The following is a 22,070-nucleotide window of genomic DNA, read 5'->3' as shown; positions in this document are numbered from 1 at the left end:
TAGAGGGGTCACACAGACACAATATCATTGGGAGGGGTGGGGGCTATAAATCCATCTGTCAGCATCAATCAAAACCCTCCCCTCAGCTGAGACATTGCAGCCTGAGGAGAGACAAGACATTACGTTTAATCTGAGACCTGAACTCAGGCTGCACAGTGCACACAGAGTGAAGGCCTGAATCTCCCACCCCCCACCCCCCCCCCCTCCCTGGGCCTGATGTGCCGAGTTTTATACAAGCACACAGATTAAGGAGCAGATCATTTAGCCCCTCATCCCTGCCCTGCCATCAGGGTAAGACCCAGGCCTTTCCCATCTACCCACCCCTCCCGGCCCACCCCGATTCTCCTCAATTCCCTGACTAACTAGAATCTGTTCCCCCTTCAAAAGATTCCCTGGGCCAGATTCCAGTGCCGTCTGGGACTGGGGGTTTCCAGACTAACACCGCGCTCTGAGACAATTTTTCTTCATCTCTCTCCCAACAGAGACCACTCACTTTAAACAGAGTCCCTTCATTCCAGCCTGACCCGCAACAGGAATCATCCTGTGTGTATCCACTTCACCATTTGGAATCTCAGACACTTCGCCATGTCACCCCTCACCCTTCTAAACTCCAGCAGCAACAAGCTCAGTTTGGACAATCTTTCCTTGTAAGTTAACCCTATCATTCTAGGTATCAGTCTGAATAATCTGCTCTGAACTGCATTTACATCCTTTCTTACGTAAGGAGACCAGAGCTGCACACAGTATTCAATATGGTCTCACCAATGCTGGTTTACTGAAGCTCAGCGTTCTGATCTTAATGTTCAAATCCTTGCTTAATAAAGGTTTGCATCACATTAACCTTCCTGATCAGTTATCGAGTCATACAGCATGGAAACAGACCCTTCAGTCAAACTGGTTCATGCTGAACATAATCTCAAACTAAACTAGAGGTCTATATTCCTTCAAACATTTCCTACTCATCTACTTACCCGAATTCTTTCAAACTTTGTAACTGTACCCATATCCACTGCTTCCTCAGGAAGCTCTTCCCACACACAGACCAACCTCCATGTAATATATCTTTTTTAAACCTCTTTCATCTCTCCCTAGGGAATTGACAACTACCATCAACTCTATCTGTACCTCTCATTATTTTATAAACCTCTGAACCACCTCTGCTCCAGTGGAAAAAGTCCCAGCTGCTCGTTATATCCCAAACCTTCCATTCCTAGCAACATCCTGGTAAATCTTTTCTGAACCGTCTCCAGCTTGATCATATCCTACATCTAACAGGTCAATCGGAGCTGGCCTCACCAACATCCTGTGCAAACTCAACATGATGTCCCAACTCCTACACTGCACAATCTCTCCAACAGCTCTATCCACATTCTATACTGCAGCAACCCCCCCCACCTGAAAAAACAACCAGGATAAGCTGTGGTTAATCTACATCAATGCTTATCTTCATCCTTCGAGTCATAGGGGAGGTGATGGCCTACTGGCATTATGACTGCACTTGCTAATCTAGATAATGTTCTGGGGACCTGGGTTTGAGCCCCACCATGGCAAATGGTAGAAATTGAATGCAGCGAAAATCTGGAATTAATAATTGTACGGCACAGAAACAGACCCTTTGGTCCAATTTGTCCATGCCAACCAGATATCCTAAATTAATTTGGCCCAAAAGCCTCTAAACCCTTCCTATTCATGTACCCCTCCAGATGTCTTTTAAATGCTGTAATTGTACCAGACTCCACCACCTCCTCTGGCAGCTCGCTCCAAAATACTTGACTCCTCATTAACAACACAGACGTTATCACAAACTGAAGCCCACATTCCCAGACAAGTGTTTGTGCTCCTTACATCATTGCATTGCACAACCATAACATCTTCTTCCAAAGTGTACTACTGTCCATCCTCCTTCTGCATTCACAGTGCTTTCGTAATTCCTTCCCACTGATCATTTCTAGAACCCCTATCCTGACCTGTCCGTGACTTCACTGCATTCAGTTGGACACACCCTCCTGCTGCACCACAATACTCTCCCCACAAATGCAAAATTCTCCCATTCATCACTTTGAATTCCCCAAAACTCAGCTCAGCAACACATTGCTTGACATACTTAATTTTACTGCTTTAGAACTTTTGTTTTGAAAAACTAACACGTTATTACTTGCTGCTTGGCATTACATTTCTGGGACTGATTTACTCCTGTCTTCTTGGTTAGTTTATAATAATCATTAACTTCATGTACTGCAGTACTAACGTAGATCACAATCCAGTAAAGATAATTACTTGCATAAGAACAAAGATATTTCCTCTCAGTTACCAGTAACTAAGTCACAAAAAACATGAAGATGCAAGCTTTAATATCTTACTTTGTGCTGAACTCAGCAGGGGAAACAGAAAACCTGCAACTGTTGAATTTAGCAAAGCTGACTCAGCATCACAGGGCTGGTTGTAGAAAATGGCAAAACTCTGTTTGCGCATTGATCTTTGAGATGGTTGAAGCATCTCTGTTGGCAACAGCTGGCATGGTGACTGAGATAGTGCCAGCTTCCAACACCTCATTTCTGTGTTATAGCTCCCTGAGCCCTTTCGTCAATCTCCTCCCACCTCGTGCCCATTAATTATGACTCTATAATACCCCGTGTTACTGGGTTAGACTGAAGGATTGATGTTCCTCAGTATGATACATCCTGCACTGCTGTGTGCTAAATCTCTGCTGAACCTTCATGTCACCCTTATACCCAGTGCCAAGGATGAAGTGTGTATACCAAGAGGAAAGCTCGAGTAGGTTTTCCATACAAAATTTTAAAAATACAGATTCAATTCCTTTAAATCATTAATTATCTTCAGACTGCACATGCGAGCAACAAGATACATATTAAAGGACTGTTGCAGGTATTTATTCTGATTTACAAAGTAACATCTGGAAATGTGGAGAAAAATCACATACTGGCAATCTGGACACTCTCTTGATTACATCGGATTTTTCCAGAAATCTTCTATCAATTTATCCTTGCAGTCGCTCGCACTTTTCCACCTGGGAAGCTTTGTCACCAATTGTCGGAAAAACCCATATGGCTCACTAATGTCCTTCAGGGAAGGAAACTGCCATCCTTACCTGGTCTGGCCTACATGTGACTCCAGACCCACAGCAATGGGGTGACTCATAACTGCCCTCTGGGCAACTAGGGATGGGCAATATATGGTGCCTAGCCAGTGATGCCCTCACCCTGTGAATAAAGAAAAAGACTTGTGTATCGGGAAGTAATTGGGAATATTTGTCTGTTTTCTAGGGAATACCTGTCTGATCAGCATCTATGGAACTCACCACAACCCTGCAGTCTGGCCTGATCCTGAGGTACTGACACCTTTCTCTCATGGCAGTGTAGTGGAGGGCTCCCGTGTTGCTGCTCCCACAGCGAGAATGTCTCGTGTTTGATTGGATGTAGAATGACGTTGGATAACCTAATAGCTCTGAAGGAGTTGACATTCATGTTGCAGTAAGCTCCTCCCAGACTGATAATGCCACCCAGCCTCTGGGAGGAGCCTATTGAGGGCAGCTGGAGGAGGTAACAGCAATAGGGAGAGTGGGGGCACGAGGAGGGGTTTGGAAACTGTGACCGTTGTTTAACTGGGAGTGTGTGTTGGTCAGGGAGTGCAGTGAGCATGTGAAAAAGTCTTGGTTTGACTGGAATGTGTCCAGAAACGGAGCTGAAGGGTATTTAGGAATTTATGAAGGGAGTAGATGTGTTCCGGACAGCTCCTGAGTAACTGCCTCACTAGTTCCAGTAAACGTTGCCCATTAGTATCAGGCAAGAAAATACCTTGAGGTTTAAGTCTGCGGCATGAATCAGCGGCAGCCTCTCTGCTGTCAGCACCGATAATGAGCCCGGCTGAGGACAGCCCAGACCCTCCATCAGCAGCAAGACCCTGTGGGCTCCACCTCGCAATGACTTCTACAACAACAGCAGCTTGAAGGGAGTGAGTGCGGGGGGCTGGGAGGGGGAGTGAGTGCGGGGGGGGTGGGAGGTGGCGGGAGGGGGAGTGAATGGGAGGGGGAGTGCGGGGGGTAGGGGAGGTCTAGAGCCTGGGTCCAGGCAACTGAACACAGCAGCCTTTGGCAGAGCCACTGAAATCACGGGTTTCTGACAGGCCGGAATTGGACAAACACAAGAAGGATATGAGCTGAAGGTGGAAAAGAAGCCAGCCGGAGGTGACAACAGTATAAGTGAGGGCTTCAGCAGCAGATCAGCTGAGGCAGGGAGTGAGTCGTCAGATAGTGGAGGTGGAAATAGGTGACCGTGTGATGGCGTGAATACAGTCAGTGGCTCGGAGTGACTCAGATATGGCATCATGTTCCTGATGGAGAAGCTTGGAGACTGAACCCAGAGAACTGTGTCCATGGACAATAGTTTTGGACTGGAGTAAACTTCTGCTCCACCAGTCTGGAATGTCAGACAAGCAGCCTGAAGCAGGCCATGCTCAAACGCAGTAAGACCTGGACAATAACCAAGCTTGGGCTGCGAAATGACAAGGCCCATTCACACCAGGCAATGACCATCCCCTGAAAACAGGCTATTATCACCACCCCTTGACACTTACCCTCACTGAATCCCCCACTATCAACATCCTAGAGGTTATCATTGACCAGAAACTCAGCTGGACTCACCACATAAACACGGTGGCTACAAGAGCAGGCCAGAAGCTGGGAATACTGTGTTGAGTAACTCACCTCCTGACTCCCCAAACCCTGTCCACCATCTACAAGGCACAAGCCAGGAGTGTGATGGGATACTCCCCACTTGCCCGGATGGGGGCAGCTCCAACAACACTCAAGAAGCTTGACACCATCCGGGACAAAGCAGCCCATTGATTGGCGCCACATCCACAGGCATTCACTCCCTCCACCACCGACGCTCAGTAATGGCAGTGTGTACTATCTACAAGATGCACTGCAGAAATTCGGCAACGATCCTCAGACAGCACCTTCCAAATCCACGACCACTTCCATCTAGAAGGACAAGGGCTGCAGATAACATGGGAACACCACCCTCCCCAAATTCCCCTCCAAGCCACCCCGCATGCTGACTGAGATACAGGAGGCTGCAGATGGTCTGATTGTTTGCAAGGACAGAAGGGCCGATGGTTGGTTAGTTTGTGGAGAGGTGTGACGACAACAGACTGGAAGGAGAGAGGGACAGTTTCGGAGAGAGATCCATGAACAATATCAGTGAGAACTGGACGGCTACCAAAGGGGAACAGTTTAGAGGGAGTCAGGTCCTGAGGGAGGGCCTGGGCGGTGGGGAGGGGGGAATTTCGGAGACAAATGAGCAAAGGGACAGTACTGGTCAGAGCTTGAGGAGCTTCAGAGGAAGCTTGTCCCTGTGACTAGGGAAGGGATGGTACAAGAGTGGTGTGAGTGACAGACATGAGAGAGAGCTGAGAGGTTCTGGGAGAATGAGAGAGCAAGGAACTCAAAGGAGCGAGAGTGAGGGTGATGAGTTGAGACAAACGATGGAAAGCCATTTGAAGCAGCAGCTGAGGTAGGATAACAGTGAGGATGATTCAGTGTTGTGGTAGCTGGGGGATTCAAAGTGTGTGTGTGTGTGTGTGTGTGTGTGTGTGTGTGTGTGTGTGTGTGTGTGTGTGTGTGTGTGTGTGTGTGTTGGGGGGGGCGTGGTGTGGAACAAGGTTAGAATGTCAAAGGGATCAATGCCAGTAAAAGTCAGGGTGTTGACCATCAGGTGTAACTTAGCATCACATCACTACAGAATGGTATAGTTACTGCAGGGACTTGGTTCAGGGACAGCAAGGCTCATTCTCATTGGGCCCCTCTCCCTCTCGGGGCGCAATGCTGGGCTAACTGTTGCCAGTAAGTCCAGGGATGGGTTCACAAATATCTCCAGGGGAAACCCCATGGCCCTCCGAGAAGGAGAAGGAGAGCTGTGACAGGGAGCCCGGCTAATTTGGGACACGCTGGGCAAGGAATGTGTGAGGGACGGGCGGGGAGTGGCGGGGGCGAGGAGGGTGTGAGGGACGGGCGGAGAGTGGCAGGGGCGAGGAGGGTGTGAGGGATGGGCGGAGAGTGGTGGGGGCGAGGAGGGTGTGAGGGACGGGCGGAGAGTGGCGGGGGGGAGGAGGGTGTGAGGGACGGGCGGAGAGTGGCGGGGGCAAGGAGAGTGTGAGGGACAGGCGGAGAGTGGTGGGGGCGAGCAGGGTGTGAGGGATGGGCGGAGAGTGGCGGGGGCGAGGAGGGTGTGAGGGACAGGCGGAGAGTGGCGGGGGCAAGGAGGGTGTGAGGGACGGGCGGAGAGAGGCGGGGGGAGGAGAGTGTGAGGGACGGGAGGACAGTGGCGGGGGCGAGGAGGGTGTGAGGGACGGGCGGAGAGTGCCAGGGGCGAGGAGGGTGTGAGGGACGGGCGGAGAGTGGCGGGGGCGAGGAGGGTGTGAGGGACGGGCGGGGAGTGGCGGGGGGCAGGAGGGTGTGAGGGATGGGCGGAGAGTGGCGGGGGGAGGAGGCTGTGAGTTACGGGCGGGGAGTGGCGGGGGTGGAGGAGGGTGTGAGGGACGGGCGGAGAGTGGCGGGGGGATGAGAGTGTGAGGGACGGGAGGACAGTGGCGGGGGCGAGGAGGGTGTGAGGGACGGGCGGAGAGTGCCAGGGGCGAGGAGGGTGTGAGGGACGGGCGGAGAGTGGCGGGGGCGAGGAGGGTGTGAGGGACGGGCGGGGAGTGGCGGGGGGCAGGAGGGTGTGAGGGATGGGCGGAGAGTGGCGGGAGGAGGAGGCTGTGAGGTACGGGCGGGGAGTGGCGGGGGTGGAGGAGGGTGTGAGGGACGGGCGGGGAGTGGCTGGGGCGAGCAGGGTGTGAGGGACGGGCGGGGAGTGGCGGGGGGGAGGAGGGTGTGAGGGACGGGCGGGGAGTGGCGGGTAGGGAGGAGGGTGTGAGGGACGGGCGGGGAGTGGCGGGTAGGGAGGAGGGTGTGAGGGATGGGCAGAGAGTGATGGGGCGAGGAGAGTGTGAGGGATGGGCAGAGAGTGATAGGGGCGAGGAGAGTGTGAGGGACGGGCGGGGAGTGGCGGGGGGGTGGAGGGTGTGAGGGACGGGCGGGGAGTGGCGGGGGGGAGGAGTGTGTGAGGGACGGGCGGGAGTGGCAGGGACACCTGAGCCGGCCACCACCTCTTGGTTCAGATAACTGTCCAATTTCTCTCACTTATCTCTGCCTCCACCGCACTGTCAGTGAGTGTCTGTCGCTGGAGAAATAGCTTTCATACATGATCGCTTTGCCTCTTCCACCAATTACTTTAAACCCATTCCCTCTCATTCTGCAACCTGTCCAGAATGTGAACAGCTCCCCGCCTGTGTTGGCGCGCAGCTACCCCCCCAACACAACCTGCATCCACCCGGTTTCCCAAGCTGTCAGAAACCCTTGCTGCCTGTGACTGGACTTTTCCATCAGATTAGTGAAGGACACTCTTCTCTCAGTGATGCTGACTGATCCCATTAACCATTCCGTCCGTTGTCTTTCACAGGTTTATAACCCGTATCGCTTCGAATCCACAGAGGCAGACAAGAGAGCGTCACACGCCTACATCCCCTTCTCAGCAGGCCCGAGGTGAGCCCAGTTAGTTCTCTTACTGCAGGATGGGTCCCTTTGCTGTGCTGCTGCCTGACTTCACTTGGCAATGCCCACTACCAGTTACGGTCTCTGTTCCAGTCAGGGTTCTGTCTCTGAACAAGAATCTCTCAGGATCGACTGAAACCCTCCAGATCAGATGCTCAGTGTCGATCCTGTCCAGTATGGCTGTCAGTCAGCTCTGTGTCCTGAGTCGGTTGGAGTATGGATTCCTTTTCAGAAACAGCAGTGTCCGGTAAAATGGAGGAAGAACTCAGTCCCTCACCTTCAGCCTTGACAATCCCCTTGGCCAGTCTCCTAGTCCTGATGGTTTGGTGGAATCCTCCAAAACAGCATTCCTGCATCTTCAGACATCCTGATCCACCCATTCAGCTTCTGTAATGACGTTAGGTGGGTGCCAGGGCCAGGGGTCAATGCCAGGGTCGCCAGTCCTGCTCCCCAACATCTTGGAAATTAGCATGCAGAGTAGAGATAACAGACAGCAAGACTAGTTCCCAAGACACAAACTGCTGGGAGAATTGATGGCATTGTGTTTAACAGTGATATTTCTGCTTTGGTAGTGACAGCACCCCAGACTCATTTACATGTTTCTTCTACACTGAGAAAGATGGCAATTCCCAAAGCCCAGCAATGCACTGATAATGTAAAATTTTAAATGGAAATAATCTAAAGATGGATCTTTGAGATTTCTCTGGTTATGATTTCTCAGGCTGTGAGCATCACTAGCAAAGCCAGCATTTGTTCCCTGTCCCTAACTGGCCTTTGCAATGAAGGGCTGGCTAGGGACATTTCCAAGTAAAGTTACAAATGAACCCATTCCTGTGGGTCTGGAGTCACATATAGGCCAGACTGGGTAAGGATGACAGATTTCCCTCCCTAAAGGTCATTAATGAACCATATATTTTTTGAAGCTACTAATTGTTTCATGGTCACCATCAGTGAGTCTTAATTTTAAATAAAATTGGAATCTAAAGCCAAGTTGAAATCCTGAGGGTGGATCTATGACTGCCTCCTTCGGTCTGTTTCTCCATTGTGAGATTGTCCTCAGGAAGATCGTTGACACAGTGTCTTGAAATCAAATGGTCTTTGTGGTTTGTGTGAGAAACATTGAATGTTTTCAGAAAGGAGCTAGATACAGTTCCTAGGGCTAACAGGGTCACAGGGCATGGGGGAGAAAGCAGGTACAGGGCACTGAGTTGGATAATCAGCCATGATCCTGTTGAATGACAGAGCTGGTTTGAAGGGCTGAATGGCCTACTCCTGTTTCTATGTACGGATGGCAACTTCACGATGGGTCACTGCTACAGAGGTGCAAGGACTTGTTTCTGATTTCGCAACAATTTACTTCCGCATTTGATAGAACACGTTCAGTCTTTGTAATTTCCTGCTTTTGTTGAAATGATTCCTTGTGTTAATGACAGAAATGTGTTTTTGTCTCTGAGTTGTGCACAAACATGAACGGTGCTGCGTGATTACCTTCGCTGACCTGATTGAACTGGGAGAGTTAATGAGTGTGACAATTGGTGTTTCTCTGCTTGAGACTGTGACACTGAACTGGAACGTCAGCTCTCACTCTGTAATCCACACCAAGCTCCCGAGGGACATGAGCCCTCTGGCTGACTCAGTGGATTGAAGCATGCTGTTTTTACCCCAGCACACGGCTCTCCAGGCAAGCTCCACGTGTTATTTGAGTAAAACTGTGTGGGAGAGAAGCGGTGAGACTGTGTCAGAGTGGCTGGCACCTCAGCGTGACTGACCTCAGCTGTAGAACTGCTGCAGGCTGAGATGTTGTAAAAGCACACCCACCAGAGAAAACATACACAATCCGCCCAAATACTGTTACAGTGTGAAGATAAACTTTTACCACAGCACAGAGCCTGCCAGCTGCAAGAAAGAGTTTTCCTCCCTAAAAGGGACATTAGTGAGCCAGAAGAGCTTTGAATGGTAGTTGTCATGGACAGTACAGATTAGTTTTGGAATTCCAGGATTATTGGTCGAGTTTATTCTTTCCTGACTGACGTGGTGAGATTTGAACCCATGTTTAATTGTCGAGTGACGTCACCATCATATCAGCATCATCAGCCAGAGTTGAGTACTTTTCACAGGGGACAGTGTGAGGGTGGCATTATTAATCCCTTCTATTAAAAAAATGGATTTTCTTTGACTGCAAAGTGTTTTGGCATGCCAAGGTGCTGTTAATATTGCAAAAATACCAACTGCTTTCTCTTCAGTCTTCTGTGGGATGTTGCAATGATAAGGAGTGGTTAGGATCTGGAAGGCAGGGTCAATCTAAGCAGTCAACAGGGAATTGGATTGTCAAGAGGTGGGGGAATAGGACTGGGTAAATTGCTCCTTGAGAGGGACGGCACAATGGGCCAAATGGTCGTCTTGTGTACTGTAATCATTCCATAATTCAGCAACCCTAATCCTATCTCTAACCCTAACCCTGGGTATGAGCCTCGCCCTAACTCCAACCCTAACCCTGGGCACAAGCCTCACCCTAACTCCAACCTTAATCCTGGGCACGAGCCTCACCCTAACTCCAACCCTAACCCTGGGCACGAGCCTCACCCTAACTCCAATCCTAACCCTGGGCATAAGCCTCACCCTAACTCTAACCCTGGGCACCACAAATTCAGCAGCGTCCCTAATTGCTCATAAAAAGGTCCAGGTGTGCTACCTCATAGATTATGAACCACAACACCTCAATGTACATCCACAATGCTATCAGGGAGGGATTTTGACCCTCTGCCATAGAACGAACGGTGATATATTTCCAAGTCAGGATCGTGAATGGCCAGGAGGGGAACTTGCAGGGGGTGGTGCCCCCATGTATCTGCGGCCCTGGTCCTTCTAAATGACAGAGGTCATGGATTCAGAAGGTGCTCTCAGAGGGGCTTTGACCAGGTAGTGTGTTGATGCATGTAGGCTGAATCCAAGACATGTCTAATTATGGTCCAAGCATAATCAGCTCTTTCAACCTCAAGGATAACCCGTGGCTGATTTGGCTGAGGGTATCTCCACAATGTTGTTAGTCCCAATAACTTCCCTGGGGAAGCTGAAATTTGAACAGCATGACAGATTCCCTGAAGGATCGACAGGGTAAATAATTCAACCATTGGACTCAGCTCCATCACTTAGATCAAAGCTGGATCCTATCTATTTCAGCACTGGAGATTTTCATTGACATCCCCCAGGTTCACAGCTTGGTTTGAGGAATAGAGTCCCAGATTTCCACGACCTGTTTGTGAAGTGCTTTCTGACCTCATCCCTGAATAATCTCACTGTGGTGTTGAGGTTATTCTTTGGAGGCAAAATGAATATGTCCACCCATTATACCCTTCTCTTAGTGATAAGGTTGCAGAGAGCCAATCTCTGCTACATCCTGCTGCTGTCATACACACTGAACTTGCCCAGTTTGATTAACTGTATCTGCTGCATCTCCAAGTGTCCATTCTAACATTGCTTTTCTTGCAATTCAGTCCTGAGTACAAGGTGGGAAAGCTGAGACTACATGTCTCTTTTTAAGTAATATTTAGTCCTATTTGTTCTTGATTCTCCCCTGTTAGAGGGATTAGTTTAACGTACTTGGACTAATAGAGAGTGACAGATATGAACAAGTCACTGCTTAATCTTTTAATCCTATCGATTTAACCCAAATTTGAAATCTGTATCTTTGACATTTGGGGAAGGGGGTGCAGAGTGGAGAGATGCCAATCCCTTGGTGTTTAAATTGTTGCTTCCCCTTCTGCGTTTGTTTAGGAATTGCATTGGGCAGAACTTTGCCCTGTCAGAGATGAAGGTGGCCGTGGCTCTGACTCTGTACCGCTACAGGTTATCACTGGACACATCGCAGGAGGTGCGCAGGAAACCTCAGCTGATTCTCAGAACCGAGAAAGGGATCTGGCTGGTACTGGAGCGGCTGCCTGGAACACAGCCGAGCGCTGAATGAGGGGGGGCGAAGGTCGAAAACTAGAGAGGAAATTTCAACTTAACTTTCACTTTCTGTGGCCTACAGCTTTTTTTGTATTTATTGTCATATGAAAAATTCCCAGCCTATATAATCAACCTCCATTTGCGCAAGTTAATGTTTTACATAATATGGTCATCTCTGTTGAACCTGATAAGGAGAACAGTCATATTCTTTTGAGGCCTAAATTATTTTTTTTTGTTTCCTTGAAAAATGTAAACAGCTATTTCTTGTGGTAAAGTGTTTAACTCTTCCCATAGCTGCTGAAAGGAAATGTGCAGGCCGATTGAGTTATCTGTGACATTTAGAGAATTAGTCCTGACCCCCACTGCTCAAAGCAGGAAGCAGCTGCCCCTTCATTTTACCCCCCAGCCTCTACCTAACCAAATCCAGCTACAGTCACACATGGCTAGAAACAGCTAGCAAACAGAAGTTGTGTGAAGAGGGGGCTGCACAATAAGGGAGCTCTCTGTCACTAACTAAAGCGGTGGTAAGACTCACCTTTATCTGAAACACCAAGGTGCATCTTAAATACTGGATCATCTGGTCAATTTACATAACTTCAATAACATGGTGAATTTCCCATTCATCCACCAACCTGAGGATCAGGTGGCCAATAATAACGTTAGTGCCCTCTCCTCCATTTATTGGTTGTTTTGGATAGAAATTAAGATAAAATGAAACAGTTAAGAGATGCTATGATTAAATGGCCTTGCACATACATGTTTCATGTGCCCTATGCTACACAGTCAGGCTTTGAATTATCTTGTTCCTCTCCTTACAATATTGTGACGTCCTGCAATTTCTAACTTGCAGGTCCTCAAGGCTATGGCATGAGCATTTAATCTAGGAATCTGTGCAGCCTCAGGCGGGCACGGGATCTTGCTCTGGGAACAAATAAACAATCTGCCCTCCCAACAGGTCTGTGATTTTGAATAGTGTTTTCCAGGCTGCCTTCTGCCACATTATTGCATCAATCTAATCCAATGTTCTTGTTTAAATCATAAACACTGACAGTATAACATAGGCAGGTACCAATCCTTTAACACAATTTTATTCTATATCCCCCTGGGGTTGTAGGCTGTCTATCTTTTACAGAGACTTGGAATAATTTACAGCAGAAAGCTCAGTATTGGGAGAAGTACGATCAAAGATCTCACAGAGTCATGGATGACCCTGACTTGTGACCAAGCAAAATGGAGGAGGTTCATTCATGAAAGCATCAAAACAGATTTTGAGAACAGGCAGATGCTAAGTGTTTTAAAGTCAAGGCTTTGGAGGGACGCACAGAAGCCTCCAAACAGTCTATCTACCAAAACCTTCACCAGCCCCTGGACAACAATGCTCTCAATGCCCATTTCCAGAGTTCTTCAAACTGGATTCGTGGTAAAGCATTTTCAATCTTAAGGGATGATTTTTTAAAGACAGCTACTGAGTGCTAGAGCTTAGTGCCTGGGGTTAAGTCCTCCTTCTCACCACCCTGTTATATGTTTATACATTCATAGTTCTCTTTGGGAAAGTGGGAAGATTCACATGCTGGTCAGTCCCAGGATGTCACAGTCAGTTTCTTTCATCTCTTTCTCCAAAACACAGAGGGTGTGCTTAGCATCATCCCCAAACAGAGAGCAGGAGCTCTGTTCAGCATCTGCTGGGACTGTCTGCAGCAGGATTCAAGTCGTGCACCTTCTGCCTCACAGGCTGAAACACTATCACGGCACCAAAAGGCTTGTGTACAGCCCTGTGGGATAAGGTAGCCGTGACTGTCTCCTGCAGCAATGGATTGTGGTATTGGTAATAAACCACACAAAAGAAAAGCTTTCTGTATTTCAACCAGACTGCTTGAACGAGTAGCTGAAAAGTCTTGGAGGTCGGAATTGATGAGTCGGCGGGGGGTGGGGGGGGGCTCCCATCCGGCTTCACATGCGACCTACTACCGACTGAACAACACCAACTGCAGTTGCGGAGAGATTTCCACACTTTTGTTGATAAGACCATGAAATGACCAAAACAATTTGGATTAAAGGAAGTTTGAGAGAATTGGTACATACACACAGAGGACATGACAGTTTTTGCAGTAAACAGTTTGATAGTATTTAATACCATTATTTCCTTTATATATTCAACCATCAGAAATTGTGACATCCTCTGCTAGTCAATGATTTATTATATTGCTGATTAACTTTGGAAATAAATCTCACATTAATCATTGCAAATGATTAAAACTACAAAAATGCACAGAATTATTTAACATCCATTACTGACCAGTGCAAATAGCAGGGTAAAAAAAGTTCAGATGAAAATTGCATTGTTAGATTACTAGTGTTGGAGGTGCAAGAATCTCAAGGATCTGCTGGCTTCCTCACAATGTCCGTGCAACATTGCTGAGAATGTCTCTGCTTTCGGGTACAGTTGTGTCTATCCAGTCAATCTAGCAGCATCTCACTGGCGGCAGTGAGCCACCTGCACTAACTACAGAGCAAGGGGAGGGGTAGTAACCACAGGTGGCACAATGCCATTACTTCCCACACCATCAGGATGGTCATAGTTTGCCCTTTCCAGAGGCAAGCGCGTTGTTAGTTCTGCCCGGTCTTCCTGTGCTATGCACACTGTAATGGGTCAGATATCTGACCCAAACTGAAAACTCCTCATCTCGAAACGAAATGTTCTCCTGAATTGAAAACCCAATTTTTGGAGCTTTTTCATATGTAGCCATCTTCAACAGCCTCCATTCAGACAGGCATTGACACTTGGCTCAGTATGTGAGCGATAACAGGATCTTATTATTCCTTTTAAAAGGAGGCTTCTCATGGCGCACTCATCAGGATGTAATCGCAAGAATACCAAATTTCAAATGGAACAATAATTTACACTAATACAGTATGAACAGCAAAACTTGTTGTCTTTGAAATCTGGTGTTCTAACAACTCCATCTTGATGAGCAGGCCATGAAAAGTTTTGACAGCACGTCTCCCTTTACTGCATTACTGTGATCCCATTGGTGAAGTTTCTCTACATATTACTGAAATGTTGGTACATCCACATGTTTCGGTTTACTAGGATAGAACAGACCGGATTTATAGCCTTCACTTCAAAAAGGTGATGAATACACATTACGAACATTATCCCTATCACTGAAGCTGGAGCCAATTTTCCATAGCAGCTCAACATTCATTACAAAACCTTACTCTTTGGAAATTTAGAGTTTTCCCTGTTGACACTGAAATGTACCAGACGGAGTCACTCCAGACATATCCAGACTGGCTTGGAAAGGGCTCTACGGGAAGTAGCTTCTGTTCTGCAGTGCCTGGAGTGGTCTGGCTGAACAGTGCTTCAACCAGCTACTTCCAAGGTGCACTATCAAAACTTTTGACAGGTAGGGATCAACAAATGAGACTCTGGCAGGAGGGTTAAGGTGTTTCGTTACAATGCAGCTTTTTATCTTTCAATATTTACACTGGTCCAGAGGTTTAAACAGGAGGAGGATAGCTAGGCGACTAGGAATGTCAATGTGCTTCTACTTGTTAAATGGGCAAACTCGGTGAGTTTGGCCCAATTGGTGAATATTCAGTCTAATCAGCTGTGGAGATGAGGAATGCTAAGTGAATCCTCGCACAGCAGTAACTAGTTTGTGATCACGTTAATCTGGCAGCAGATTCTGCATGGCCAAATAAAATGCATTAGATCACAATCATAACGCTATCTGCAAATCATAATCTCATCAGCTTCTCAGGCTAAACAAAGCAGCATCTCGAAGATTTCGAGGGAATAAAGTGACCAATTAAAAGTCACAGATTAATGGCAGTGCAGGTGATTAAATAGTTGAACAGCAATAACTGATTATTCAAAAATTAAACATTTCAATAACATTATCAGTGCCAAACAAAAAGCGAATCTTAGTATAGAACCACATTACAACCATCAATAGCCCAACAAAGCCTTCCTGTCCTGTGGAGGTACAATTCTATCCCTGAAACAGTTCAGGGTCATCTGTACCCAAGAGATGGCAAGAAGCTCCCAGTAATTTTCACATTTAAATTGTTATAAGCAGGAGTGCACTATGTGGGCTTTTCCCTAAGTGTTACATTTGTTTGAATAATTTATTTACTGAAATAAACCCACAGAACACTGGAGAAACTCAGCAGGTGTGGCAGCATCTGTGGAGAGTAGAACAGAGTTAACATCTCAAATCCATCATGACTCTTCTTCATAGCTGACCTACTGGACTCAAAACCTTAACTGTGTCTCTCTCCACTGACGCTGCACAACCTGCTGAATTTCTCCAGCACTCTGTTTCTTCCAAGATTTCCAGCATCCACAGCATTTTGTTTTTCTTTGACTTGGTGCTTGTTCCAAAGATTTTCGTCTGGTCTCTCTATGTGTTATGCTGTACCCCGCTCCTTGTCCACAGGTTCACACTGACAGAATGATGGGCTGGTGTTTATTCAAGCCATGGGTTTGCAGAGCAGGAACAGACCGGAAATAAACGGGGCGAGAGATTTCCACAGAGCAGGACATTTTCACTTTTCATTCTCAGAGTCTGGAATTACTGATCGGTTTTAGTAGAATGAGGTGGACAGTGATTTGGACCCTTTGAAACTTGGGCAACTGAGGCGGTGTTGCAGGGAGGGGGCACGGGGGGACAAGCGGAGAAGGTTGTGGGGGTAGTCAGGTGGGGGGGGGCGCGAAGGGGGAGAAAAGGAGAGTGTTGGATATGGAGGACAGAACAAAATCGGACAAGATGCACGTATATGGAGCTACAGTAATGCATCTATCATGGAGTGAACTCTGTTACTTACACTGTGTGGGGAATATCAGAGTGTAATTCAACCATTATCTCCTAAGGAGTTAATCCACATGGTATGGTTCAGAAATGGCAGTGCAACATTAAATCTCTCACTTGTGACAGTACTAACTGGAGTTTAGGACAGTAAATTCAGCTAATAGCTAACAGATTGTGAACACAGAGCTGAAAACTGATCTCTGTTAGAAGATACTGGTTATGATACAGCACTCACTGAGTTTAAACAACGTTTAAACAAAACTGACCTTCGCTGATGGCGATCTGGAGTGCTGGTAAAATAATATAAAAAGAAACTAGCTCCTTTCTTGATTTGTTACCAATCTGCATCAAAAGAATGGACAGACACTGACGAGCTGAGCAAGTGACAGGGTTTGACAAAGCCAGCACAGCCATCAGAAGCCCAAAACCAGGGCAGCTGGCCACCCTACCTACTCACTCAAGTATTCCAATAACTTGGAATTTAAACAAAATTAAAGTATTAGGAGCAAGCAGCAAGATTTTCTACTGAGGGGAGAATTGATTGAAAGGAGGACATGGGATTCAGCAACTTCACTTGGAGTTAAAAGGAGACGCTGCACCCAGCAGCAAACTGAAATGACAGCAAGTCCCCTGGACACTCCCAGAGCTGGAAACCAGCTCCTGTAAACAGGAAGGAAAACAGTCCCTGATGGAGGGGGAAATATGATACAAATAGCATACCACACTCGCAAAGATTGGTGCAAGAGATGTTTTGCTATTCAACAGGATAATTTTGTAAATCCCTTTCTTTCACTAGGTTCCGTTACTGAAGTGGGAGTTGCTGGCCAGGCTGAGTATGTAGAGTTTTAGCAACAGTCTGATTGGGCGCTGGGATTTTGCTGGGGGCTGCTCCCAGTTTTACGATGCCTTACATTGTTCTGCTCATCCTGTGGAAAAAGAAAATAAATTTATTAATAATTCACTACGGGGAGGCTGACATATCAATTAGATATGACACAAGGGCATTCATTAAATTCACTCACATTAGATGTAAGCAGGCATGGTTTTTATGTCAGTGAGGAACAGGTGTCAGCATTTGGTTGTGTTGTGAGGCTAGGGTGGTGAGATCCTGGGTTTGGGAGGGAAGGAAGGAGAATTTGTGGGGATCAGGGAAATGATTGAAACACACAAGTGCTTTAATGAACTTAAAGCTGAACCGGATCCCCAATCCCCATTATTCCCACATTCCACCTTCCATCAGACTCCCAATCCCCAATACTCACACTCCATACTAATCCGATAAGGTGTTCTTCCACTGTTCCTGGTCCCCAAGTATCCCCTCGGTTCATTCTGCCCTGATATCTCCAACTACCCTTCACCCATCCACTAAAAACTAACCACAGATTTGTTCAATTCACAAGACCATACTCCCCCACTCCCCCTCTCCCCCCGCATCCCCTACCACCCCAACCTCTCCCAGGAATGAAGCTCAGTTCAGGTCTTACAATGTCAAAGGCACCAGATGAAGAGAAGCTGCTTTCTGCAACACCTGGGTAATGTTCAGACTTCAGCTGATAAGTAGCAAGCAACACTCAGCTGCTTTGACAGCCACCAGAACCAAAAGAAAGCCCAGTCACCTTCACTTGACCATCAGCTTCACAGTTACCTCTGAACTGGTCAGCACTGACATCTTGGATCGAGCAATGAGTAAAAGCTGACCTGGTGTGTGGACTGATACTGTGGCCACAGTAACTGTGCAGAGGCTGGGTCCTCTGGTGAGTGCCCCTCCATCATCGACAAGGATTGAAGACAAGATTGTGATGAGCGATGAACATTAGAAACTGGGGCAGGAGGCAGCCGCTCAGCTTTTTCAAGAATGCTTCACCGTTTGGTAAATTTACTGCTCATTTCTACAATTCCATTTCCCATATCCCTCAATCCCCTTAGTAGTCACTAAGTGATCTGAATTTTGTTTGTACACAGCGTCTGGGCATCATGGCCTTAAGGGTTAGGGATTCTAACCATTCAAAACTAAAGAAATTTCCTCTCTCCTCAGTTGTAAATGGTTGATTCCTTTGGTTGTGAGAATGTAGTTCCAACTTGCAATGTTGAGTCAGCTGACAGAGCAGTAATCACAGGGTTGTTAAAGCCTAGGATATAATCATCTTGTCTGCACCAGCTCTCAAAGAGCTTTTAATGGTAGTAACTGGTATCCACCCCATGCAGCTCCTTAGTCACTACTGCCCTTCTGCAGTTTTAAGCCAGGGGCTCTGGCACTGCAAGCAGATATTGTTGCAGGTTGCTGCTATTGACAAAGGTACTCGTGGCTAAACATCTGCTTGAGAACTCTCAGGACATCATTGCACTGCTTATGGTCTACCATTTCAAATCAAAGCTGACCTGCTACCTCATTCGCTTAGTAAACTGCCTTCATCAAGTCAGGACTTCCTGCAGTCTTTCAAAGCCAAAAGTTGTGTTGCCAAGCTCTGTGCTATTCAGGCATTCCTCAACCCCAGCCTTCAGCATCGTTTCACAATGTTGGTGTGATCACTGGCTGTTCCTTGGTTCCTGGCACCCAATAAGCAACAGCACCTAGAGATACACATCACCCTGTTTGTCTCCAGTGCTATCAACAAGTTAAATTTCACCTTTACTCTCTATTTCCCAGTCTCACTTTCCCTTGTTAACTTCCTGTAGATTATTCTACTTTCTTAGCTCCATTCAACTCTGACATAACTAATTACAGCACGGAGGGAAGCCACTTGATCCATCTCCTGGCTGCTACCATTCACTCTCATCCTATTAATGAAATCTTATATTTCCTACATTTCATAGATGAATTCAAGTCCCCTAAAATAACGGTGTTGGTTAAATAAACCCCAGTGGTCAGGAATACTCCATTCTGACACGGCACATGAGGAATACAGTTTGATTACATTCTTTTGTTGTCTCACAATGGCCTTTAATCTTTACCCATCAGGCCCATTAGTTTGTTCTTGCTGCTTTATCACAATTTTCCATTCCTGCTCAATCAATGGAACTTGGAATAGTTGTCTCAAACATATGTCTTAATTTCTTCCTCAGTTTGGATAGCAGCATGATTTTTGTGTCTGGCGCATTCTGACACTTGAGCATCCATTGTATGCTGCACCCAGAGGGGCTTAACTCTGCATCTGATGAAATGGTGAAACTTGGTTCCGTGGCATTGCAGCCATAACTGACCATGTCTGGTTGCAAGTTTGGTAAAAAGCAATGCTTTGCAGCACTGCCGCAGGGGTCAAGTCCCCATGCTTGCATGCACAATAGGAAGAGGAAGTTAAACCCTGATCAAAACTGATCAGAAACTTGATCTGACAATATAAATAAAACAACAGAGATATCATGCATGATATCAGTTCTGCAAGATCAGATCACTGAGAGCGCTCCTGCCTCTCACTCTGTTATTCGCTTAAGAGTGTCCCTATCGAGGTGAACGTGACTGTCAATTAGTGTCTAGCAGAAAGCTTGCTGTTTGCTTTCACAGTGTTGCTGATGGAACACTGGACTTTCACACTCACCTTTCTTACTATGTCTTCCTACCTTGGATCTGCTCCTTTTATGTGTTCTTTTGGTCCTGTTTCTTTTTACCCACTCCTTTGCACCCAGTGATGGACGCCAGTGAACCCAGTTACTGGGATGAGGGCATCACTGGTGAGGAGGAGCACAATTCCTGGTGTTTTTCCTCACCACAGGATCGGAACACTGCAGTCTGTTATTGTGCAGTAGGTGTGCGGGAACAGAATAATAAGGTTACTGGGGTGGCACAGTGGTCAAGAGCAAAAACAAAGTTGCTGGAAAAGCTCAGCAGGTCTCATTGAGGAAGGGTCACTGGTCCCGAAACGTTAACTCTGTTTTCTCCTTCACAGATGCTGCCAGACCTGCTGAGCTTTTCCAGCAACTTTGTTTTTGTTCCTGATTTACAGCATCCGCAGTTCTTTCAGTTTTTATTTGGCTCAGCGTTTCGTGCTGCTGCCTCACAGTGCCAGGGACTTGGGTTTGATTCTACCCTTGGGTAACTGTCTGTGTGGAGTTTGCACATTCTCCCAGTGTCTGCGTGGGTTTCCTCCGGGTGCTCCGGTTTCCTCCCACAGTCCAAAGATGTGCAGGTTAGGGTGGATTGGCCATGCTAAATTGTCCCATAGTGTTCAGGGATGCGTAGATTACGTGGGTTATGAGGAATGGGTCTGGGTGGGATGCTCTGAGAGTCGGAGTGGACTTGTTGGGCTGAAGGGCCTGTTTCCACACTGTAGGGATTCTATGATGATGACTGGTATTGCATGGACTAATGCTCCTGCGATGAGAAACCGTGGCAGCTTGTGGAACTTAAGTTTGAGTAATAAGTATGGAATTGAAAGCTGGACATTGGGATTTTATAACAATTATCTGGTTCACTACTGTCCTTTAGGGAAACAAATCTATTCTCCTTACCTAGTGTTGTATTTTCATGACTCCAGACCTGTTTGCAATGAGGGTGACTCTTAAATGCGCTCTAAAATGACCTAACAAGCCACTTATCTTAAGGATAACTGTAAAGAACTCCACAACTCTTTCAACAAGGTCTCACATGGCAGACTAGTTAAGAAACTGAGAGCCCACAGGATCTAGGGTAATGTGTCAAATTGGGTCCAAAATAGGCAGGAAGCAGAGGGTGATGATTGAAGAGTGTTTGTGTGACTGGAAGTCTCATGTCCAGTGGTGTACCACAGGATTAGATGCTGGGTCCTTTGCTGTTTGTTGTGTACATTAATGATCTAGGCATGAATGTAGAAGATATGATCAGTCAGTTTGATCTGTCAGATGATGCAGAACTTGGTGGCATATGAGACACCAAGGAGGAGAGCCTTAGAATGCTATAAGTGGACTGGTCGGATGAATTGAACAGTGACAAATGGAATTTAATCCTGACAAGTGTGGAACAGTGCACTGAGAGGACTCGAGGCTAGAGATGGTTGAACGGTAGGACCCTGTGATTTACAGAAGATCAGAGGGACCTTTGTATGCATGCCCACAGATTCTGGAAGGCAGAAGGGGGATAAAGTGGTTAAGATGACATATAGATTACTTGCCTGTATTAGCTGAGGCATGGAACACATGAGTAAGCAGGCCATGACGGAACTTTGTGTAACATTAGTCAGGCCACAGCTGGAGCACCATGTGGTTACCACATTATTGGAAGGATATGATTGCACTAGAGAGAGATTTATGAAGATGTTGCTGGGGCTGGAACAATTCAGCTATGAAGACAGGCCTGATAGGCTTGGATTGTCTGCTTCCAGCAGAGAAGGCTGGAGGAGATGTACGTAGCTCTGAGAGGCATAGACAGGGCAGATCTGAGGAAAACCATCCAGTGGTGGTAGGTATCTGGAACGGACTTCCTGCAAGAGTGGTAGAGGCAGGAATGCACAAAACATTTAAGAGCTATTTAGATGAGCACTTGAAACACCACAGCATAGGTGGCTCGATTCACTGATGGGCTGAAGGGCCACTTTTCATCATATAAAACCTCTGATTCTGACTCCAATTAAGAATGGGCAAGACCTTACCAATAATGACCACATCCCATGAAAGATACCTATCCCATGATACATAAGTATCAGCTATAACTGAATAGCAGAACTAAGTAGAACAACAGCCTTGAAAAGATGAATAGGCTTGTCTTGTTACTAGAACTGTAATCC

General features: G+C 46.9%; 2 protein-coding genes across 16 annotated transcripts in view; one reads left to right on the top strand and one right to left on the bottom strand.

The window, feature by feature from the left end:
• Nucleotides 1-16,197, top strand: part of LOC125447385 (ultra-long-chain fatty acid omega-hydroxylase) — a 47,294-nt gene extending 31,097 nt beyond the window's left edge. The window contains exons 11-13 of one of the 3 annotated variants that reach the window (XR_009442968.1): nucleotides 483-647; nucleotides 3,285-3,349; nucleotides 7,521-7,558. Coding sequence is in view for 2 of the 3 variants with exons in the window: in XM_059639846.1 (XP_059495829.1) it covers nucleotides 3,285-3,349; nucleotides 7,521-7,603; nucleotides 11,387-11,576 (338 nt within the window). In the remaining variant the exon portion in view is untranslated. Of the gene's footprint in view, nucleotides 1-482; nucleotides 648-3,284; nucleotides 3,350-7,520; nucleotides 7,604-11,386 lie in introns of those variants that run through there. The other 2 variants (XM_059639846.1, XM_059639845.1) reach the window with 2 other exon arrangements.
• The window catches only part of pnpla6 (patatin-like phospholipase domain containing 6), a 170,928-nt gene continuing 162,518 nt past the window's right edge, over nucleotides 13,661-22,070 (bottom strand). For all 13 annotated transcript variants that reach the window (XM_059639836.1, XM_059639834.1, XM_059639833.1 and 10 more), the window contains one exon: nucleotides 13,661-17,300. In XM_059639836.1, the coding sequence (XP_059495819.1) occupies nucleotides 17,220-17,300 (81 nt within the window). In that variant the 3' untranslated portion in view covers nucleotides 13,661-17,219. The remainder of the gene's footprint in view (nucleotides 17,301-22,070) is intronic.

The sequence above is a fragment of the Stegostoma tigrinum genome, chromosome 35 (assembly GCF_030684315.1).
Source record: "Stegostoma tigrinum isolate sSteTig4 chromosome 35, sSteTig4.hap1, whole genome shotgun sequence".
NCBI classification, from domain to species: domain Eukaryota; kingdom Metazoa; phylum Chordata; class Chondrichthyes; order Orectolobiformes; family Stegostomatidae; genus Stegostoma; species Stegostoma tigrinum.
This window is presented reverse-complemented; position numbering and strand designations above follow the sequence as displayed.